The sequence below is a fragment of the Asterias rubens genome, chromosome 6 (assembly GCF_902459465.1).
Source record: "Asterias rubens chromosome 6, eAstRub1.3, whole genome shotgun sequence".
NCBI classification, from domain to species: domain Eukaryota; kingdom Metazoa; phylum Echinodermata; class Asteroidea; order Forcipulatida; family Asteriidae; genus Asterias; species Asterias rubens.
Window position 1 is genome coordinate 14646182 of NC_047067.1, and position 17230 is coordinate 14663411.

Genomic DNA, 17230 nt, shown 5'->3' on the forward strand with positions numbered 1-17230 from the left:
AGTTAACAAACCAGGCCGGTAAGTTAACACACCGGGCCGGTAAGTTAACACACCCAAAAGTCCAATGCGAACGCGGCTTAAAATGCAAAGAAAGGATGAAAAGATAAAGAGAAAAGACTGGTCACCTTGTTGAATTCATAAAAGTGTATCAGGGACCTCAAGTCAGTAACAAATAAATATGTCACTGGGTGAACTCAATGATTTTTAGCTTAGGATACCTGTCCGAAGGTAGTCAATTAGAGACCGTCAAGCTCACCAGCAAGAAACAGGCAAGCTTATTGACAAGCTTACCGACAAGCTTACTGGAACGCTTACCGGCAAGCTAGTGTTTTTTTTAGCTTGTAACCTTATTCTGGTAAGCATAATTTTGTTGTGCTTAGCAGCTTTTTATACTTCAGCAGCTCTTTAAAATTGGGCCCAGATTCGAAAGAACTGAAATTTAGGACAATGTCACAATCTTTTCTCTCTCCCCATACAGGAGTTGAACCCAGAAACCACCCATCCAGACTTCCGTCTGTGGTTAACATCCTACCCATCACCCCATTTCCCCGTGGCCGTGTTGCAGAATGGAGTGAAGATGACCAATGAGCCTCCCAAGGGCCTGAGATCCAATGTCATCCGCTCCTATCTGAGCGATCCCATCTCGGATCCGGAATTCTTTACTGGCGTCAAGGCAGAGGTTTGTACTGCGGAACATTTTTTCCCATCTCAAAAAGATTTTTTTTTTTTTCTGTGATTTTTTTTATTGCTTGTTTGATTTGCTGACATGATGTTCTCTTATGCTTCATTCAACTCTGCTTTGATTTGTTCCACCAACAATTTTTTATCCAGGAAATCGGGATCGGTGTATGGTTTAAAACCCAAAAAATATGTCAGGGGTGGATTTCACAAAGAGTTAAGACTAGTCTTATCTCGAGTTAGGACGAAACTCGTCCTAACTTACAACTTGCCATATGTTTTTAATATCTCTTAGGACTTGTCCTAGCTCTTTGTGAAATTGACCACTAGTTGCCTGTAATTGCCTATTGTGACATTTCATTCCCTACCTGCCAATTGTAAGTTTTAAAATGGCTTCGTTATGGGGGGAAGGGAGACTGGGTGTTGGTGAAAGTTCCTCAGCATTCTCTCAGCCGGCAGAAAGACAAAAAAATATTAGAAAACAACCCTTGACTTAATCCTTTAGGGACCATTTATTTCTTTATAATCATCACCATACACCCAGACATTGCTAATCAGGTCAAATGTCAGAAAAATTAATAATGTGTTTTTTGAGATGTAGATTCTATGTTTACGTGGGAAACATTGGAAAATTTCAATTCAGTCCCAAACGATTTCTTTGACCCCATTGTTTGAGCAAAAGTTGGGCAAATATTTCGGGGGCTATAGGCATTTTTGTAGCAGCTGCTTGCAACTTTGGTCTCTCAAGGGTTAACACCGCCTCTTCCCCTCGTACTGTCACTCTAACACTTTCCTTCAGTAGATTTTAAACAATCTTTTTCCCTGCTTGCTTTATTATCAAATCACTCCCCCCCCCTCCCAACCCTCCCTGTATCATTCATTAAAGAACTTGCAGTTCACGCATCTTCTCCTTCACCCTTTCCATCCCATTATACCCACTTGCTGTGATATCTCCCCTTTGGTGTGCTGTGAATATAACCAACCCTTGATATCATCATCTACATGTTCCAATCCTGGTGTTTCCATCTGCAGTCTCAGGTATGGTTTCCCTATAAACGTCTTCTCTGTGCCTAATTTCCAAAAAGTAGCTAAGCACTATAAAAACATGCTCACCAAAATATGGTTGCCAGCCGAAATAGCTTTCCACCTGTACAATTTGTGACTGGTAACTTGCTTGTTTTTGCTTAGCATTAAATTTGAAAGCAGTATTTGCTGTTAAAGCAGCTTTATGAAATTGGGCCCTGATATAGACCATGTAACCATTGTCTACATAGAGAGTGACTGTGTACAATTTTAAACATTCTGCCTTTCTGGCAGGCAAGATACTGCACTGGTCATATGGGAAATGTTCACATCTTGCGTCATAATTTCTAGATTAACTCAAGATTTATGAAAATAAAACTGAACAAGTTTTGAGATGTGCCTACTTGAATACCAAAAGTTGATAAAAATCGCACCGTGCAATCTCCCTTAAGTGTAAGGTTGAATATTTTCGTCCAGAGCTGTGTGCAAATCTTGCCTGCAGGAAGTCCAGGTTCTGTGGCTCTTTTGTAAGCATGTGATGTCACAGATTACATGGTCTATACATTTAACGACCAGGGGGTCGATTTCACATAGAGTTAGGACTAGTCCTAACTTAGGACTAGTCCTATCCTAGGATACAAACTGCATGGATAGTCCTAAGTTAGGGCTAGTAACTGGTCCTAACTCAAGATAAGACTAGTCCTAATTCTTTGTGAAATCCACCCCTGGTTACATTATATGGTCATAAAACTTAGACCATTTCTTTTGTCAGAGTCAAAACTTCATCAATTTGGCTCAAATAGTTTCCTGTACACTTTTGCAAAATGAAAAGAAACTTGCCAGGGCTCAATTTCACAAAGCACCAAGATTGATCGTAAGATGAGTTGTCACTTGTCAGTATTGCCATAGTGGTTTGTATTTACATGTATGACATTTCACTTTGGTTAGCAATTAATCACAGTTATGATCAATCGTAGCTCTTTTTGAAACCAACCCCATTCCTGTTCTTACCACATTCATATCTGATTTTTATACTGGGAACATAACAATGAACAGGCTTGATATGCTTCCTACTCTAGTCCAATTTCTGATTTTGTATTTTGCCCTTGGAAAAATCTGATTTACAGCTGTACCTGTAGGTCAGCTCTTGTACTTGATAGAAATATTCCTATTGTTTTCCATGGACCAAATATCACGCCTGAATGAAGTCATCTTGGTTAATTGATGTCTTATTCAGAATTACTACATCGTTGAAGTCTTTCATAACGTGAATTGCTTCCTTTTTATTGCAGAGAGCCTGGAAGAAGCTTCTCTATGGGTTATGTTTCTTCCACGCCTTGGTCCAAGAGAGACGAAACTTTGGTCCTATCGGTTGGAACATCCCATACGAGTTCAACGAGACAGATTTACGCATCAGTGTTCGCCAGCTTGCTATGTTCCTGAATGAGTATGAGGTGGGCATAGCATATAGAACGCCGGTGTAATAGATGTTATATTTGTATTGAGGATAAATTTGGTTTTTGCACTTATGTTTTACTGGCGCTAATGGGGGAGTCGAGTCCTGGACACGGATCAGAAGTAACACGTAGTTCAGCTTTCGATGCAGGATTCAGACTGACGGCCTCGTGGCCAGCTTGCGAGCTGGCCACTCATGTCTTCATGCCTGACTAGTTCATTATTACATAATCACCGCACTTAACACCAATGTGTATTAAGCACTGTATACTCAATATTTTCTGAGTTCAGGGTGGTTATAGGTCGTTGTAGTGGTTCCTTTCCTTGCCTTTCACCTCATGGACTCTGGTTCAAATCATGCTGAGGGCACTATGTGGATTGGGTTTTCAGTCCCTACCTCACTGCAAGGGTTCCCCTGGACTTTTCCTCCAACATGGGAGATTAAATCCCCTAGAGTTTCTGTCCCAAAAGGGAAACTAACATGGGCTGGAGGAGGATGATTCAAAAGAGGGCGGTATCAGAAGTTGTACACAGAATGCCGTATGAAAGGGGGGGGGGGGTGAGGACACACAGAGTCTTCGGGGGACAGAATCCCCTGCCACATAAGCATTGTAAAAGTGACTACAAAAGCTGCTATAATTTCATGAGAAGCAAAATACATATGGTAATATCAACCATGAAGGTTTATGGTGTTTTTTTTGTATACAGTTTGCATTGTTCAGGCTAGCCCGTGGTCGAGTGGTAATCCCCCAGGCTAGTGATTTGGCCGTGGATTTTGTTCACAGAACTTGGGGAAAGTACTGAGTATACAGTGCTTTATACACATCGGTGTAAGGGTCAAAATCAAATCGTGTTTATATCAAAAAGAATCCTTGCTCTCGATGTTTAAAACATGTATTTCAACGTTTTTATTTGCAGGATACACCCTTTGATGCCATCAAGTACCTGACGGGCGAGTGTAACTACGGAGGCCGTGTAACGGATCCATGGGACAGACGTAATCTTCATAACATCCTAGAAAAGATGTACTGTCCTGGAATCATTGATACGGATGACTACCGGTTTGATAACAGTGGGTTGTACTATGCACCCAAGACAGGAGATGTAAGTGCCTCCTCATAGGTTGAATAGTTGTCATCATATAACTGACATACAGATCCTTGTCATTTGATTGGTGGAACTAACTTCACGTGACATTCACTATTACTCCCATCCGCACCGGCGATCAAAAAGACCTATTCGCCCATGGGGAATAGCATTTCCCATTCAACAGTTGGGATCCTCCTTGTTCCCAGCGCCGCCGCGCCGCTGCTAAAACAAAGGAGCACCTGGAGGTCTTCAAACGCTATTTCATTAACTCTGACAGTGTTTCAGCAGTGTTGTAGTCGAGACGGAAAAGTCTGAGACATGACCAACACCATCCTTTGAGACTGAGACCTGTACTTTGAGACTGAGACCGTGACCAAGACCTCAATGTCCAAGACAAAATCTCAATGTCCGATACCAAGACTGAGACTAAGATGGCCCCTTTCGAGACTGACACCTCCCCTTTAAGACTGTGATCGAGACCTTAATCTCTAAGACTGATACCAAGATCAAGCACTCAAGCTCAGAGGCAGAGCTCTAGATCTCTCACAAATCTGTAAAGATTAAACAAAAATTCAAATCCATTTTCCTGTATTTTCAATGGATTTTAAATGCTGAACCACTGCTTGTTCCCTCGTATGTCTTTTCACAGCCTGCACTTTGGTTGTTACATAGCCACAATATGGTACAGGAAAAAGGTTTGACCATGCTGCAGTACCCTCAAAGGAAATAACAAAACACTACAGGGCAAGTTTCAAAGTTACCGCTCGGCCACGACACGACATGATTAACCCAAAATAGTTTTTCAATTTCTTTCACACCTTTTTGCAAACTTGCCTTAATATTCAATTTGATTTTTTCGATATAATTACAGTACGAGAGTTATCTAGAGTACACCAAGAACCTTCCAATCATCGCTAACCCTGAGATCTTTGGCATGCACGCCAACGCCGACATCACCAAGGAACAGTCCGAGACTAAACTCCTCTTCGATAACATCCTTCTGACTCAGGTATACATAAACATAACTCACTACTATCCTATCACTAGCTGCCATGAATATAACATCTTCTTGAGCTCTGTTACAATTGAATCTGCTTACTGTGTAATTCTGCACTTCTAGGCCCAATATCATAAAGCAGTAAGCAGAAAACAACGCTTAGCAAATTATTTTGCTAAGCAAACAATTAATGGGACACCAGTTGCAAAAATGCAACTTTTACTCTGGTACTCAGTTTCTGCGTAGCAAGACTTGTCCGTGCTTACAGGCTTTATTATAAAATTGAGCCAAGGGCCATAGAATTATGTACTTTACAGGGTGCTGTAAGCGCAGAATTCTGCTGGAAGCAGAACCATGAATTTGTACCCAGTTCATTTCAACAGTCCAATAAATCCATTCAGCCTCCATCTATTGAAAAAAGAAGCGTGTCGTTTCACTCAGGTCGTCTTTTTATCCCAAGTGTTTGCCAGTGAGCTTTGCCTACTCTGGTTTAGACCACAGTCCAATGTCATGTCGCCTCTTATCGCAGAATTCTATCGCTCCACCCCCCAAAAATCACACTCTTTACTGCGCACCATAAGCGCAGAATTCTGTGGTGAGCAGCCCTATGAAACAAAGCCCTGGCTGCTGGGCACAATCTTTTACTTTAAAATATCTGAACCACGACATAATGTCCAAAACTTCTTTTCATACTTGTTCTCCATATTCATTTCACAATTACGAATTAGTGCTTCTACTTTAAATCATGCTCTGCTTATATTCGACTAGGATAGCTCATTGTTCTCTTAATATTGTTCTTCATTGCATTGCATGTAGAGATTTCAACTATGAATCATTATCATATTCAATGTACCCGTCCTCCCCCCCCCCTCCCCGATCCCTCCCAATTATCCCTAGCCTTTACTGGTGATTTGCAGAGTTTTCTGATGGGTGCTTAACGCAGATCTTTGAGACTTGATTTGCAGTGACCAATCAGCCTAACTATCATTTGCTTTACATGCTGGTGTATCTTTATCTCCATATCCCACACATGCATGTGTGTACCCTGCTTGCCATGTTTAGGGGTTACTGCATAGAATAAGGTGTACATTGATTGCCTTACAAGGGAACAGGCAATTTATGACCCCAAACTGGTGTAACAAAAACAGGGCTATGCAACTTTGAGCAAGTCGAGTGCACACATTTAGTCAACTACTGACCAGCAATGTGCATGCGCGGTCACTCAAACGACTCGTATGGAAGCCTAGTCAACCAACGATACCACGGTATTCAACACTTCATTGCTTACCGCGGTTTTGCTAAAGTGTCACTGGTTCCCCTCTGCGCTTTATACATGATAGAATGGAACATGCCTTGAAGAAACCATGGTCATGCGGCTGGTTCCAAATGGTCGACCACACTAGTCAACCAATGGTCGACTAGCCTGTGTTCCAGTCAATATAGTCAATCTTTAGTTAACCATATGGTGTGCACTCGAACTTGCTCTTTAATGAAATCTTTTCTTTTTCTCCATCCTTTGTCAAAGCCAATGTGTAATTATCCCTGTTGACCTTTGACCTGTGTTTAACCTTTAACCTCTCCTTCCCATCTTACCATCCTGTGTGCTGTGATAATTCCACTTGCTGCATTTTATTCCTGCTGTGAAATCACATAAACATCTCCTCATCATAATGTGTGTGTTGCGTACACCAATGCCAATCATCACTTAACCTGACAACACACGATGCCCATATACAGAGTCAGGTATGTTGAGAACTTGGTGACGACATCTTCCTTGTTTTGACACATTTTTTTCAAAAAATCCATTTGGATCACTTGTGCACAAAGGGCAAGATTTTCATTAACGATGTCATTAATTTACATTTTGCCACAACAGAAAACAGATTGCAAAAAAAACACTACAGATTTTATGAAAAGTATTTACATCAATTATTGTTATTGTTATATAATTTGGTTTTTACCCAATTATACCAAAGGCAATGTGTATTTAAGCGATGTATACTTTAACAGGCAAAAACACTCGGGTGGGATTCGAACCTAAGGCCTTTGCATTGCTAGAGCCGATGCCTTACCATTATACCACTGAGCTAGCCCGGTGGCTAGAGGCAGTTTGAATCCTATGTGTTAGCAGTGGGTACCACTGCTATTTCTATTTTTATTTTTTAATTTTTTTTTTTCCCGTTTTTGGGCGGATACAAATGTAGTCTCAAATGCATATTTATCTCAGTCTCAAACAACACATTAAATGTTGTATTCCATCTAGCATACTATTTGCTTGAACAATATTTTAATTGAGATAATTTTTTGAATAATCATTATTTAATACTTCAATGAGGTTATTGCTAATGGTGTGCCTTCCTATGTATTCACTAACTGAAATTAATGTTTGTATTTGATGTGATATTAATCAATTTAAATGCTGTATCCTCCCCCTTTCTCTCTTTCCCCTCCCCCTCTCCTGACAGAAATGTACATGAAATCAAGACTGCTCTAGTGTACATGTAGTTGTATATTCATTTTGTGTGTGCATGATATCTGTGTGCATGATTTCGTGTTTTTATGCGAATCCTAAATCTGTGCATGTTTGTCACTTCATAACCATTATGACCATTTTTCTCCCCATTTCCTTCATATCTCACATTGTGCCCTTTCACTGCATTATCCCTTGAATGCATGAATATCCACCATCATCGAATCCACCATTTCTGCTCACAGGCTCAGGTATTGTACCAATGCTTCTTGAAAAATATCCATATCCTTATGAAATCAAATATGATTTGTTTGAATGCATTTGTAAAACTTTGCATTTGAAACTTTGTATTTGAATCTTTGCATTTTAAACTTTGCACTTGAATTTTTGCATTTGAAACGTTGCATTTGAAACTTTGTATTTTAAACTTTGCATTTTATACTTTGCATTTGAATCTTTGCATTTGAAACATTGCATTTGAAACTTTGCATTTGAAACTTTGTATTTGAATATTTTTTATTTGAATCTTTGCATTTAAACTGTTCATTTGAATCTCTGCTTTGCATTTGAAATTGTGTATTTTAATCTTTGCATTTGAAATTTTGCATTTGAAACATTGCATTTAAAACTTTGCATTTTAAACTTTGTGTTTGAAACTTTGCATTTGAAACATTGCATTTGAACTTTGCATCTGAAACGTTGCAATTGAAACTTTGCATTTGATACTTTGTGTTTGAAACTTTGTTTTTGAATCTTTGCATTTGAAACTCTGCATTTGAAACTTTGCATTGAAACTTTTCTACTTCTGTTACTTGTAGATACTTAGTAGTAATTTGTAGTATGTAGCGCAATATATTTTAATATAAGATCTCCTGTGACATTTTCTACACCTCAGGCCTAACGTTATTGTTGTTATTCTTTATATTTATTGCTTTATATATTTTATAGCTAGCATCACTCAGGCCTAGGGTTACATTTGTCCTCTATGATTTTATCACAGACAAATGCTACAAACCTTATTACTGCACCTTACTATACCATACACTGAAACATCCATTTAGACATGAAAATTCACTATAGACCTCACGTAGCCACCATATTTGTCCAGTACCCCCATTACACTCGATGATTATTGTAAGCACACAACAGAGGAACTAGAATATTTCCCTCCTGCCTCAGTCTGATGCAGTATGTGTGGAATAAGAAAATTACTGTAATGTGATATTGGTCTATAAAGAAAATTACTGTAACGTGATATTGGTCTATAAAGAAAATTACTGTAACGTGATATTGGTCTATAAAGAAAATTACTGTAACGTGATATTGGTCTATAAAGAAAATTACTGTAACGTGATATTGGTCTATAAAGAAAATTACTGTAACGTGATATTGGTCTATAAAGAAAATTACTGTAACGTGATATTGGTCTATAAAGAAAATTACTGTAACGTGATATTGGTCTATAAAGAAAATTACTGTAACGTGATATTGGTCTATAAAGAAAATTACTGTAACGTGATATTTGTCTATAAATCAAAAACAATAGTTAGTGGTCTGCCGTTTCGAGCCGAGCAAGTCACTCTCAAAGGCTAAATGAATCTTAACCTTTTTAGCCTTGACTTTATTTAGCCTTCAAGAAAGACTCTGCTATGGTCAAATCAAGCCACTAACAATGTTGCAAGAAACAAAACAGTAATACAAAACAAAGAATACTAAAGCTCCTTTTAGTTGGTTAGCAGTTTTCAACAGTTAGTTGTATTTTCTCAGGTCTATAAGTAGTAACATTTCCTCTTTTCCTTTCCTCAAAACCAGTCTCGCTCTTCCAAGGGCGGTGCCAAGACAAATGATGAGATAGTGACCGAGGTGGCCACGGACATCCTGAGCAAGTTACCACCCAACTTTGACACTGAGGCGGGGCTGAGGAAGTATCCTACGACCTACACACAAAGTATGAACACTGTCCTGGTGCAGGAAATGACTCGGTTTAACAACCTACTGATAAGTGTCAGGAATAGCTTGATCAACATACAGAAAGCTCTCAAGGTAAATACACAGGTCTTTTTCTTCAGCTGCTCCACGCGTATGGAACTCTCCAACACTTAATCTTAGATTTTTGTTTTTTGTGCCACAAAATTCAAATACCTTCTCAAAAGTTATCTTATGCTACAGGTTTTCAAGGACTTATTTTGTTTATTTAAATTTTGTATTTACTAATATTTTTACTAAGATCGAATTATAAATAATAGTAAACATGCGGGTACTGCCATGAACTAAATCTTTTTTGAGGGAGTGTTGGCTCTGAAAAAAAGACACTTTGGTCACAACTTTGCGAACAGTATACTCTGTTCGTCTTTTTTATTCTTTTTATCCTAAAGACAAGCAGAGTAAACTTTTCAAAACCTTGCGAATAAACAGGTAACCGCAAGTTTACGATTATTTATAGTATTTTTTTCATTCTTCACGCCATGCAAAGGTTCAAACATCACTTAATATTTGTGTGTTTTCAATTCAGGGTCTGGTGGTGATGTCCACTGAGCTAGAGGAGGTGGTTAACAGTATGCTGAAAGGCAGGATTCCAGGGGTCTGGATGAAGAAATCCTACCCCTCCCTCAAACCTCTCGGTGGTTACGTCAACGACTTCTTAGCAAGACTCAAGTTTCTTCAGGTAAGTAAACTAAGTAAGGGTTCAATAAAGAATAATCTCCTTAGAGCGGGGCTTGACCTTCATGCAGGCGCTCTAAATCACAGGGTCCGTTTTTTGTTGTTCAACCCAAATTTATTATAAGTTTTCTCAGTCAGTTTCCCTTTATTACTTGCTAGTATAAACTCAGACGAAAATATGCCAATCTGTTGTGCCGATTTGCTCAGATAAAAACAAGCAAACTTTTAGAACAAAACACAACTTAGAGGAGATACTATTTAGTTTAAATTATTTGCCAAAATGGAATCATGTCTTATGATGACATAATAATATTCACTACAACGTACTTCCGTAGTTGGATCAAAAGATCTGCGTCATTACTATATTCAGAGGATGAAATTGTTTGCATTCTTGAGGATCTGGATCAGGTCAGAAGTGTTCAGCATTTATAATGTACACTGGTATAACAAATATATATCCCTAGTTATGACCTTAGGGGCTAGTATAACAAATATATATCCCTAGTTATGACCTTAGGGGCTAGTATAACAATGATATATCCCTAGTTATGACCTTAGGGGCTAGTATAACAAATATATATCCCTAGTTATGACCTTTGGATGTAGGCGTCAAGTTGTATTGGTTTTTTTATATACAATTTTCATTAATGCGTTATTATTCAGTTTTTATTCATGTAAATGTTGTGTTCTTTGTTTATGCTGTCTTTATCTTGTATTTTAACTATGTTATTGGCCTAAATTTTAAATGTGAATTTTACTCCTTTTTGATGAATAGTTGGGTTTTTTTGGGTAGTTTATATTGTATTCAATAGTATTGGGTCATACATTTGTTGATTGATTTTTATGTTTGCCTTTGAATTTTTTTTACACTTATCTGTTACTGTTATTAATTTGCCCAAAACAGGACTGGTATGACGTTGGTTCCCCGCCAGTCTTCTGGGTGTCTGGTTTCTTCTTCACACAAGCTTTCTTAACCGGTGCCCAGCAGAACTTTGCCAGGAAGTACACAATTCCTATCGACTTGTTGGGATTTGATTACGAAGTCATGGACGACAAGAAATATGACAAAGCACCCGAAGATGGTAAAGAACTCCTCCGAAAAATTTCCACCTTCATTGAAAACTTTCTTTAGTTTCAATGTTACCCAATCATATAAGTAATTCTGAAACTATAGGTTATGTACAGTTTTAATTCTGTTTTTAAGAACAGCATGCACTTTTTATATTAGGGACCTAGTGTTCTGCGTTATTGATGATGAATTCTTGACCTCATCTAGTTTTTATTCCATGTGACACTGATATATTTTAGTGTTTAGACCTCTTTCACTGACATCACAGCTAATTTCTGCCTTTAGTCTGCCATTTTGGGAGTCAAATTCCATGTACATGTGTAAGGGTGTTACCTGAAGAATGTAGTCTATAAAGTATGACACAGGGATTGAACTCCCAAATTGGCATAACCAAGATTTATTTGGTTTTACCCCTACACATGTGTGTAAGCACTGTATACTCAGTTCTGTAAAAAATATTCACATGCATATTACTCTGATGGGCATTGGAGCCATGACCTTTGCCATTCTATAGACCGTATTGAATAACCCCTTTTTGCTATGAAAAGTCGCCATCTTGTATGGCAAACCGTATGCGCGTCCAAACGCGTACATCATCAAAGCACACAGCATGCAACATTCCCGGTTTGATTTCTACGGCACATACACGCACACGTTCACAGACGCCATCTTGTAGGTCAGATATTTGAACGGTGATGTCATATTCAATACGGTCTATAGCAAATGTCTCACCATCTAGACCACCGAGATTGCACATTAGTTACGAGCAGTTCTGAGTATACAGTGTTTACACACATCGGTGTATAAGGGTAAAACCAAATAGTTCTTTATCCTGATGTAAATTTCACATCTTTTAACCAAGATGGGGAGGTAGTGCTTTCTGCTCTATCGGCCAGGCTTCGGACTGATGATACCCAAGCCTACATCCGATTTGAATGTAAAGGGGATAACCCTGTTTCAACCCTAGGAGTAGGTGGCAACGGCCTACGGGAAAAAAAAATAATTGTAGCCCATACCTTGAAGTGGCTTTCAGGCCTTGTGTGTCTGGCGACTTTTTTTTTATGTATTGTGGATCATGATACCACAGGAATTGAGTCAATAACAGTGGATGTTACAGGTCATATTAAAGACATATGATTGATAACTAATGTCAGTTATGGACGTAGTGTGATTGTGCTAAACTGTATAATTGTTTTTTTAAACTAGGTGTGTACATCAATGGTCTATTCCTGGACGGTGCCCGTTGGGATCGTAAGACTCGCAAACTTGGCGAGTCCTACCCTAAGGTCCTGCAAGACACTATGCCAGTGGTGAGTTAAGCACATCACATACATTTTAGGCTCTTTCACTTTATTGTAACAGCAAACGATTTAACACCAAATCCAAAATCAACTTAACTTCGTCCTCCAACCTGAGCGAAGTTCAATGGCACTGTTTATCGTTTCAAACATTATTTGTGCACTTGCAAACATTGAATTACCTCTTTCTCAAAAACTATGATACTTCTTACAATGTTTAATACCATCAAAAGCTCTCCATTGCTCGTTACAAAGTAAGTTTTTATGCTCACAATTACTTTGAGTAATAACCAATAGTATCCAGCCGTCGATTTCACAAAACTCTTCCTAACTTAGTACCAATCTTAGGACTTAGGACGAGTCCCAACCCTGCACTGTAGCATGCAGACCTTAAGATAAATCCTAAGTTAGGACGAGTTACTCGTCCTAACTTAGGATTTACTCGCCCTAACTCGAGATAAGATGAGTCCTAACTCTTTGTGAAATCAACCCCAGTGCCTTTAAATCCTTCTCATGAACATGATGTTACTGCAAACATTAGTTTCAAATCCTACTGAAGTTAACGGTCTCACGTTAAACCTTGCTAGATTATATCTCCAACATGCAAAATTTCAAAAACTGTTTTTATTGTATTGTATGTTTTACATTTTTTTATCTTTAGATTTGGTTGAAGCCCATTAAAAAGTCTGATTTAGTGGAGCGACCAAGCTACGAGGCACCAGTCTACAAGACCAGCGAGCGGAGAGGTACACTCTCAACGACAGGCCACTCAACTAACTTTGTCATCAGTATGTTGCTACCGTCTGAACATCCCAAGCAACATTGGATCGGACGTGGTGTGGCCTTACTCTGTCAGCTGGACAACTAAAACATCAGTAACTTAGAGGGTCGCTCTGGTTACATTTGACCTTTGCATGGTGGGTTGGGGACTCAAGATTTTTGTATAATAATTTGTATTATATTTCAAATGGGGAAAGTGTGACTCACTTTTATCGTATACTAACAACATATTGACTAAAAGGTAACAAGTGTATGGCTTCAAATGACTTGAACAATTAAATTTGAAAACTTTCAGACAGAAAATTTGTGACAAGAAATGTAGATAGGAAAAAATTAAACAACATTCAAACTTTTAGTTGAAATCAAATTTGGAAATATTTAGCGTGTCGATAAAACAAGGTTGAGTTGAGTTAAATTTTGATAACCCAAAAATTTGTTTGTTTGAAAAGCAAATTGGATATGTTTGATTTTCAATTGTTTTTTTCTTCTCTCCGTCCAGAGCAATTACTGTATTATGCAAAACTACCCACAAACTTTTCACTGAAAAGTGATAAAAAGTTGACCAAATAAAGTTAAAATTAACCAATACAATGGTTTGTATATAATCCATTTATAAAGCACCACAGTTCAAAGTTATGGATAATTTTAAGAATATTCTATTATTGTATCACGTTGAGGTTTTTTATATAACGTGTAATATATTTTGTGTGACTGAATTCATTCCATCCTTAAAAAGTAAATATAATTTGTATATATTTTTGAAGTATCTTATAGTACAGAAAATCTATAATAGTCCGTCCACATTTTCACCTTGACAAATAATTCCAGTGTTCACAAATTCCATCCATCGTATTTAGATTATCATTTAAAGGGTCTGTATACGTTTTGTTATGAATCTTTAAATTCATGGCAAATGGGTAGAAGTACTGCAGTAAGCAGAAGTACTGCAGCTTTGAGTAGTGTAATGCATTTTGAGAAACATTTCACTAAGAAGAAATGGGTTATGGAAAAAGATGTCACTTTTTATCTGCAAAAATAATTAATGTGAGAACCATTACTGACAGTCACATTTCTCAGATTGTGTTTTGATATTGCAGATTATTCTTCCTGCGTGGACTTAACCGCTCCAGTTCGGCAACGCAACCACCTTTTGGAATGAATTTTCAGGGTTTAGTTTTATGGTATTTATCTACCATTTATATAGGATTGAAACAAACAGTGGGTTCCATTTACCTACTGTATGCAATCGTTTGAAGATTATCTCTAAGCTGACACCACTCCAAAAAAGATATGCAATTATTTAACAAATGTGTTTAATGTGTCGTGGTTTGCATTTCTTCGAGAATGGAACTGTGAATAGAGGAAGTGTAGTCACGCCTCATGTTTGCACTGGCTATAAGTTTTTTTGATCGATTTTCTGGAGAAATGCGCATTATAAGTCCATATTATTGTTATTATTCAAGTCCAAGGATGATATTTTTGTCTTTAACAGGAATGAGATTTTATTATCGCAAAATGGTTTCACAAACTGAACAACAACGTATTATTTTTCATGATTATTCTTTATTCTGTAAAGGACACCTGACAGCAATTTCACAATAGGCTTAAAATACAAATGTGTGTATTTGAATAAACATTACTTCTTGTGTTGATTGATGATTGATTGCGGAAATGGATGTCAAACTTTGTGGACCCTTGTCTGTGTTGTGTACGCAAGTAAAAGAACCCAGTGCACTTATCGCAAAAAGAGAAAGGGTTTGTACGGTGTTCCTGGTTTGATTGGCAGCATATTGTGCCACAGCACCATGCCAACCATAACATGGTGCTGTGTAAAAAGGATTAGGTCTCGTAATTCAAACGTAGCCCAAATACCTTGCAGGGATTACTGTACGTTACTGTATGTTACAGCGCCGTGAGCGTCACTGAGTGATGTATTTATAAGAAGCCACTATTACGTCTGTATTGCTAATAAGTTGTAAGATTATCTCCATGCTTAAGGTAAAAAATATCGGCAAAAAAAATGTGTTTAAAAAACTACTGTATAAAAACTACTGTTTAAAAAACTACTGAATAGACTTGCGCAAAGCTGGCGGGCGATACGGTGCGCTGCTCATGGTAACGAGAATAGACTTGCGCAAAGCTAGCGGGTGATATGGCGCGCTGCTCAAGGTAGCGAGAATAGACTTGCGCAAAGCTAGCGGGCGATACGGCGCGCTGCTCATACATACAGAGAGGCTGGGTTATAATCAGTGTGAAGGTCTTGGAACAAGACTATTGGTGATGTGCACTTCTTCAGAGACAGGGACTTAGATTCAAGTCCTAGGATGTCAAGTTTTAAGAATACTGTTTTAAGTAACAGTTATTCCGCAAATGTACCTACGTGTTTAAAGTAACAGTTACTTGGCAAATGTGTTTTAGAGAAAGTGGCTAGAATTTAAGTCCAAGGATATCAAAGCTGTTGACCCTGGGCTAAGTCTGCTAATATGTTTTAAAGATGTTTGTTGTTTTTTCGTTTTGCCAAACTGTCTTTGAAATCGACATTAGAGCTTGGGAAAGTAGGCCTACTGGGTATACAGTGCTAACACACATGGGTGTACATGAGTAAACCAACATAAATAATTCTTTATCCTGATGCAAGTTACACTGCTAAAACAACATAGGATTGGAACGTCCTCTAGCTATCGGGCGATCTTGGTGATCTATAGTTGGTAAGACACTGCTCTAGAATTGCAAGGGTCTTTGGTTCGAGTCCCATCCGAGTAATATGCCTATGCTATCATGTTGTTTCACAGGGAAAGTACTAAGCATATAGTGCTTACACTCATCGGTATACACGTATGTGGGTTAGACCAAAATGAACATTCTTTATCCCCGATGCAAATTTAACATCTATCAAGATTATACACGTTTTCCGACGGTGTACTGGCTGCAGTAACCAATGGCAGGTCGGGGTCGGGGCATTGCAGGGGTAAACGATATCGACAACCAGTGTGGCCACACGGCCATTTTCATCAGTGATTTGGAACGCCAAAGGGCACTCGTCAATATATTAATTAAAGGGGGGAAACAGTGGACCGTTGATTACTGGCTAGTTATATAAAGGACTGTGCCACTGTTACATCACCAAGCACTGACAAACTTTCTTCGTGGATCATTAACAAACCAACCTGTTTGAATATAGGCCTACTGAGTAAAATATTTTTTACGCAAATTTCTCTCAGCCCATAATGTTGTTTCGTTTTCTAGCTCATTTTGTTCATCCTTTTTTTCCACTAAAAGGCACTGAAAACTGTTGGCTATTTCTCAAAATATTTTTTTGCGTAAAAACTGACTTGGTAGTTATTGCTCCATGGTATTAAACGAGCAGTTGAGAGATGTTGATAGTATACAACATTATGAGAAACGGCTAGAGAAAGAAGTAACTTTCTCCTAAAATACTCGGAGTTTGATTTCTAGACCTCACAACTTTGTGTGACAGTGGTGTTTTTTTCTTTCATTATTATAACGACCTATCGTTATAACTCTGACGAATCGATTGGGGGAGGGAAGGGGGGGCAGTGGAAAAACGCAGTCCTTGTGCTACATTAACCGTTAGTAAAGTCATTCTATTTTAGGCGTGGCATGGTTTGCTAAGGCCTCTACGTTCGTGTCCATGAGCCAGCTCTAAAGAAGAACCGTTTGATCAATACCGATAATTAACGGTTTGAAAT

At 38.3% G+C, this 17230-nt stretch overlaps 1 protein-coding gene across 6 annotated transcripts in view; it reads left to right on the forward strand.

Moving 5' to 3' along the window:
* The window catches only part of LOC117291125 (dynein heavy chain 7, axonemal-like), a 118953-nt gene extending 103774 nt beyond the window's left edge, over positions 1-15179 (forward strand). For 2 of the 6 annotated variants that reach the window (XM_033772661.1, XM_033772667.1), the window contains 12 exons: positions 479-679; positions 1711-1716; positions 2994-3155; positions 4075-4260; positions 5117-5254; positions 6980-6985; positions 7958-7963; positions 9525-9755; positions 10225-10377; positions 11278-11455; positions 12649-12752; positions 13402-15179. In XM_033772661.1, coding sequence (XP_033628552.1) covers positions 479-679; positions 1711-1716; positions 2994-3155; positions 4075-4260; positions 5117-5254; positions 6980-6985; positions 7958-7963; positions 9525-9755; positions 10225-10377; positions 11278-11455; positions 12649-12752; positions 13402-13608 — 1578 coding nt within the window. In that variant the 3' untranslated portion in view covers positions 13609-15179. The remainder of the gene's footprint in view (positions 1-478; positions 680-1710; positions 1717-2993; positions 3156-4074; positions 4261-5116; positions 5255-6979; positions 6986-7957; positions 7964-9524; positions 9756-10224; positions 10378-11277; positions 11456-12648; positions 12753-13401) is intronic. The other 4 variants (XM_033772663.1, XM_033772662.1, XM_033772665.1 and 1 more) reach the window with 4 other exon arrangements.
* Positions 15180-17230: the final 2051 nt, after the last annotated feature.